The 6,805-nt window shown below is 57.6% G+C and overlaps 1 protein-coding gene across 1 annotated transcript; it reads right to left on the bottom strand.

Moving 5' to 3' along the window:
* Positions 1-1,806: 1,806 nt before the first annotated feature.
* Positions 1,807-6,462, bottom strand: LOC144675801 (cellular tumor antigen p53-like; the record flags this gene model as incomplete). The annotated part of the gene is made up of 4 exons (XM_078536383.1): positions 1,807-3,720; positions 5,059-5,168; positions 5,916-6,001; positions 6,112-6,462. Coding segments are annotated over 4 exons (647 nt in total), but the record flags the coding sequence as incomplete, so codon positions are not given.
* Between the last annotated feature and the right edge of the window lie 343 nt (positions 6,463-6,805).

The following is a 6,805-nucleotide window of genomic DNA, read 5'->3' as shown; positions in this document are numbered from 1 at the left end:
GAGGGGCTGAATGGCCTGCTAACTTGCCCCCTGCTGCTGCTGCTTTCTAGTCCTGACAGGGCCTGATGGAGTAATTGAACAACACTGGGGCAGCAGGGAGGGGGGGAGCGGATGCACAGTGGGGAATATGAAGGAGGTAAAGGAAGGGAGGCGTGACAGTCATGAAACTGAAGACCAGCCCCAGAATATTCATCAATTTCCTGCCCCCCTCCACCTGTACTGAACACTCCCTGACATGACAGTTCTAGGGTCATTACGGCTACAGAAGGAACCAATTCAGATCATTAACCCCTGAGTCCCTTTCGCATTGGGAGCCAGGAATATTATTCCAAACCCCACGCTTCACGTGGACACTGCCCTCGCAAGTTACGATATCTGAGCGCCTGCATCGTGGGAGTTCCCCTCTAATATGATACCGCCACCTGTCTATAAAATAATTGATCTATTCTGTCAGGCTTCTCACGCTCATCATCAGGAACTGTTTGCGCAACAGCTTTCACCCCACCCACCCACCCATCACCCAGAAATACGTCTGCCCTATTTTATCCTACGCTTGGCGCCGGACTCCCATCTTGCAGCCTGTTCCTGCTTCCAGCTCAGCTAATCCTGTCTCCCTGACCACACAGGGTAGGCCAGGCCTGAGCTAGGCCAAGCACAACCGAGAGCAGGATTTTCACCCATTCGTGAATCCATCTCATACTTTTGGCTTCATGACTTGATCACATTTCCCCTGAAGCAGCTTAACCTGAGAGTTCATTTACAACAGATCCCCGGGGAGTGTGTCAATATTTACAGGGGGTCCCCGGGGAGTGTGTCAGTATTTACAGGGGTCCCCGGGGAGTGTGTCAGTATTTACAGGGGGTCCCCGGGGAGTGTGTCAGTATTTACAGGGGGTCCCCGGGGAGTGTGTCAGTATTTACAGGGGGTCCCCGGGGAGTATGTGTCAGTATTTACAGGGGGTCCCCGGGGAGTGTGTCAGTATTTACAGGGGGGTTCCCGGGGAGTGTGTCAGTATTTACAGGGGGTCCCCGGGGAGTGTGTCAGTATTTACAGGGGGTCCCCGGGGAGTGTGTCAATATTTACAGGGGGTCCCCGGGGAGTGAGTCAGTATTTACAGGGGGGTCCCCGGGGAGTGAGTCAGTATTTACAGGGGGGTCCCCGGGGAGAGTGTCAGTATTTACAGGGGGTCCCCGGGGAGTGTGTCAGTATTTACAGGGGGTCCCCGGGGAGTGTGTCAGTATTTACAGGGGGGGTCCCGGGGAGTGTGTCAGTATTTACAGGGGGGTCCCCGGGGAGAGTGTCAGTATTTACAGGGGATCCCCGGGGGAGTGTGTCAGTATTTACAGGGGGTCCCCGGGGAGAGTGTCAGTATTTACAGGGGGGTCCCCGGGGAGTGTGTCAGTATTTACAGGGGGTCCCCGGGGAGTGTGTCAGTATTTACAGGGGGGTCCCCGGGGAGTGTGTCAGTATTTACAGGGGTCTCCGGGGAGTGTGTCAGTATTTACAGGGGGTCCCCGGGGAGTATGTGTCAGTATTTACAGGGGGGTCCCCGGGGAGTGTGTCAGTATTTACAGGGGGGTCCCCGGGGAGTGTGTCAGTATTTACAGGGGGTCCCCGGGGAGTGTGTCAGTATTTACAGGAAAGTCCCCGGGGAGTGAGTCAGTATTTACAGGGGGTCCCCGGAGAGTGTGTCAGTATTTACAGGGGGGTCCCCGGGGAGTGTGTCAGTATTTACAGGAAAGTCCCCGGGAGTGCATTGGTAAAATTCACATTCAGATCCTGGGACAAAGCAACAGTAGTCAGGATGAAAATATTATTTTTTTATTTCGCAATATCAAAAATAGCTCCACAGTAATGGAGAGAAATAGCAGATTTCAGGCTGGGACACAAAGAGGTGTACAGGTCAGAAACATTCCCAACTGGGGCCCAGTTACCGCTCCCCAGAGCTCCTTGTCCAAGAGGGCTCTGAGGCCCATGGCAGAGATCATGAATCAAGGAGCTGGAAGAAAATACTGCTCCCCATAGCTAGATCTGGAGTGCTTCACTCCACAGTCGAATATCAGCACCACCCCCAATGCCCCCACCCCCGCCAAACTCAATCTGGTCACCCTCCTCCCCCCGCCAATTTTAGTGTTCGCTGGGGAGCTCCCAGCGTCTGACACACTCCAGCCTGAAAAGCAAACAGTTTTAAAAACAAAAAAGCCAAACATAAGCCATTAATGTAACAGAGGCAGTGGGAGGAGGCAGGTTCCCCAAGCCCTGGGGGGACTGGGGCAAAGAGCAGCACCACGGCAGACTAGCGGGAGGGGAGGGGAGTGAGTGAGGGGGGAATGTAAACTGTTCAGGCCCCGAGCCTGCCCAGGTTCACCCCCTCAGAGAGGGTGGGGGGGGGTAAGAGAGAGACAAAAAAAAAAACATCGACTGAGGCAGTGGGTCAATTTTCTGGCTGAGGTGTCCAATTGTTTTTTTTTTAATTGCCCGTCCCTAATTGCCCTGGAGAAGGCAGTGGTGGGTGGGTGGGGGGGGGGAAGCCGCTCTCTCGCCCGCAGGGAGTGTCGGCACAGGCGCCAATGGCCCCGGGAGCCCATCGCAGCCATCCTGAGAGAAACATTCACCCCCCCCCGACCCACACACAGAGACACACGTTTACCGGATCCACATCGTGTTAACCCCGGAGGTAACAGCCGTCAAAACCGAGGGGCGGGGGGAGATTGGGGTGGGGGGTAAAGCTGATTTGTTTTGGTGTTGGGGGGGGAGGGGAGAGTTTGTGGGTTCGCCATCGGAGGCCTGCAGTCCAGCTGCAGCTACAGTCGAACAGAGAGAGAACCTACCATCAGCCTCCCTCCCTGTGTTTGGGGACAAGCGGCCGGGTGGGGTGGGGAGAGCAAGAGGCTCCCAGGCGTTCAGGAACCAACGTTTCACCCCCCCCCTCATTTTAGTGTGTGTGTTTGTGTCCGGGTTGCTGCGCTGCACGGTCCCTTTAAGGCTTAAAGGGGACTCGGGTTGGCGCGCAGCCTGTCCGGTGCGGAACGTTCCGGATTGCTGTGCCCTCTCACGGCGGGGATCGCTGCCTGGGGGCCCAGGGGGTGACTTTTCCTGCTCGGGGCCCCCCTCCCCCCCCCCACCACCGTGAGGGTGAGGCCCAGCCGACAGCAGCTCCGCCATCTCCTAGTACTAGTGTTTTCGGGGTCCTGACATATTCATCATTCCCCCCTCCCCCCTCCCCCCACCCCGCTCGCCCGCCAACCCCACCCCCACCACCTCTCACCCAGCCTGTGCCAAGTGTGGGTCAGAGGGCAAACGCATCGAGAGGCGGCTGGGAAGGGGGAGGGGTGGGGAAAAAAAAAATGAGCAAGAAAAAGACTATCCCCCCTCCCCAGAAGGAATGGAACTCGGGTCCCACTGATACTGATTCCTGGGTAGCGGGAGAGGCTGGGTCTAACACGGAGCGCTAAGGCACCAATCCCGCCCCACACCCCCTCGCATCAGGAATAAAAACAGAAGAATTTTATAGATTTTTATAAAAAAACAGACAGGGCAGTTTCTTATTAAAACTGGCAAAGTGTGCAAAAACCCTCGGTGAGGGTCCACTGCTGCCAACAGCAGGGGGGGGTGGGGTGTCAGTCCGAGTCTCTCTCGTCCTTCACAAGCAGCTTTTTTCCGTTCTTGATCTCAGTGCTCTCCTTCTCCTTCTCCTTCTTATGAGCCGCTTTCAACCGACTGCAGAGAGAGAGAGAGACAAGAGTCTGTTTAAAGGCCGTCCATTTTCGCCCCACTCCTCTCCAGTGTCTTACCGGGGTACACGCCGCCCCTCCCCCACCACTAACCCCCGACAGACCACCCTCCAGCGCCTCAACAATTCTCCGACGGCAAGAACAAGGGGCCAGCCGCTCGACTGCAGTAGGCATCACCAGTTCCTCGCTCTCTCGTCGCTTTGAACACGTGCACACGATCGTTCCAGCGGGGAGCGCGCGCAGGGAGCGGACTTAAGGTCTCCGACACGGACATGACGGAACAGAAGTCGTTCCCCTCAGTACCGACCCTCCGACAGTGCGGCACTCCCTCAGCACTGACCCTCCGACAGTGCTGCACTCCCTCAGTACTGACCCTCCGACAGTGCTGCACTCCCTCAGTACTGACCCTCCGACAGTGCTGCACTCCCTCAGTACTGACCCTCCGACAGTCCGGCACTCCCTCAGTACTGACCCTCCGACAGTGCGGCACTCCCTCAGTACTGACCCTCCGACAGTGCGGCACTCCCTCAGTACTGACCCCTCTGACAGTGCGGCACTCCCTCAGTACCGACCCTCCGACAGTGCGGCACTCCCTCAGTACTGACCCTCCGACAGTGCGGCACTCCCTCAGTACTGACCCTCCGACAGTGCGGCACTCCCTCAGTACTGACCCTCTGACAGTGCGGCACTCCCTCAGTACTGACCATCCGACAGTGCTGCACTCCCTCAGTACTGACCCTCCGACAGTGCTGCACTCCCTCAGCACTGCGCTGGGAGCTTCTGCCTCGATTACAAACTCGAGTCTCTGGAGTGGCTAAACAGTGCTGCCCACCAGCTGACAACACTGGTCAGAAACACATGTCGAGGGCAGGAGACGTGACTCTTTCACCCTCTGGACATTCCCAAAACCCGCCCTGTGCTCTCTTTAAAAATGATTTGCTCACAGGGGATGTGGGTGTCGCTGGCCGGACCAGCATTTATTGCCCGTCCCCAATTGCCCTTGTTCAGAGGGGCAGTTAAGAGTCAACCACATGGCTGTGGGGTCTGGAGTCACATGTAGGCCAGACCGGGTAAGGACGGCAGATTTCCTTCCCTAAAGGGGCATGAGTGACCCAGATGGGGTTTTTACAACAATCATCATCAGACCTTTAATTCCAGGTTTTTATTTTATTGAATTCAAATTCCACCATCTGCTGTGGTGGGATTGGAACGCGGGTCCCCAGAGCGTTACCCCGGGTCTCTGGAATACCAGCCCAGTGACAATACCGCTGGGGCACTGAGAGTTCTCCCGCCGCACTGCCCCCACGCCCGGCCCAGCACTTACTGTTTCTGTTGTTGCTTGTAGGCTTCGATGACGCCAGTGGGAATCAGCTCACTGATCTCCAGCGCCTCGTTCAGCTTCTTCATCAGTTCATAGCGCTCACGCCCGCGAACCTGCAGGGAGGTGGACAGCCCGAGTTCAGAGGTCACACACACACACACACACACACACGAGGTCAGAGGGCTGGAGCGGCCAATCAGTGGCCTGAAACTCGGAGGGCTCGCTCCTCGGGGTCAGGGGTCGCTCGCTCGCTGACGACCGAGACTCTGAGCTCTCACCCGCTTCCCGAGGGAATGTTTCACTCCGTGTCCCGCACATTGGGAGGGGCTGGTCAGGGGTTGGGGGGGGTGTGTGTACACATGGGAACAGGAGGAGGCCACTCAGCCCCTCCACTCTGCTCTGCCGCCCAATTTGATGACGGCGGATCTGCATCTTAATTCCACCGACCCGCCTTGGTTCCGTGGCCCTTAACCCCCTTCACCCAACAAAAATCTATCCAATCAACGACCCTCCCCCCCAACTCCCCCGAGTCTCAACAGTTTTTTTTGTGTGTGGGGGGGTGGTGGGGGTGGGAGAGAGAGTGTTCCGGATTCCCGCTCCCCTCTCTCTGACGCGTCCTGACATCACCCCCGAACGGCCGGGCTCCGATTCCAAGGTTCTGCCCCCCTCGTTCTAGACTCTCCCCACCCACCCCATCGGAGGAAACAGATTCTCCTCGTCGACCCCTTTAATCGTCTCAAACCCCCTCGATCAGGTCGCTCCTTAACCTTCCACCCTCGAGGGAACACAAGCCCAGTCGTCGGTGAGACCCCCCCTCCTCGTAATTTAACCCCTTCAGTCCCGCCGCGCCACCCAGTTACCTGCAAGGTGAAGACTTCATCGTCCGACAGCACCTTCTTCTTTCTGGACTCGGGTGAGGTGGTGGCCTGCGAAACCTCCTTGATCGCTGCCCGGGGGAGGTGGGGGGATGAACAAGAGGAGACAGGAATTAATATTACCCCTCGCTGCAGCCATTCAGTGACCCACCCCACCCCTGCCCCGAGGAGCGTTACTCACAGCGTTTGGTTGCAGAGCCTCCCGATTTCCCCACCGAGTTCTCCTGCTGCCGCTTCAGATTCTCCTCCTCGCTTTTCCGGTCCCGACCTGGACAAGCGCAAACCCTCACCTCAAAGCACCTGCGACCGAGGAGGTGGCCACTGTGGGTCGGCGGGTGGGGGTGGGGGGCAGAGATAAGGCAACGCAGTGAGATTCGGACACAGGGTGAGGGGGTAAGAGCATCGTTACAGGCTGAGGAGGGAGCTCCAAACCCAGAGGGGGATAAAATATTGTCCCAAAGCACCAGGTCCTCTTCGAAATGGGATATTTTGTGTCCTCCGGGGAAGATATGTGGGGAGCTTGGTTTAACATCTCACCTGAAAGACGGCACCTCCGACAGTGCGGCACTCCCTCAGTACTGACCCTCCGACAGTGCGGCACTCCCTCAGTACTGACCCTCCGACAGTGCGGCGCTCCCTCAGTACTGACCCTCCGACAGTGCGGCTCTCCCTCAGTACTGACCCTCCGACAGTGCGGCACTCCCTCAGTACTGACCCTCCGACAGTGCGGCACTCCCTCAGTACTGACCCTCCGACAGTGCGGCACTCCCTCAGTACTGACCCTCCGACAGTGCGGCACTCCCTCAGTACTGACCCTCCGACAGTGCGGCACTCCCTCAGTACTGACCCTCCCACAGTGCGGCACTCCCTCAGCA

Source organism: Cetorhinus maximus, unplaced genomic scaffold, assembly GCF_964194155.1.
Source record: "Cetorhinus maximus unplaced genomic scaffold, sCetMax3.hap1.1 HAP1_SCAFFOLD_1164, whole genome shotgun sequence".
Classification (NCBI taxonomy): domain Eukaryota; kingdom Metazoa; phylum Chordata; class Chondrichthyes; order Lamniformes; family Cetorhinidae; genus Cetorhinus; species Cetorhinus maximus.
This window is presented reverse-complemented; position numbering and strand designations above follow the sequence as displayed.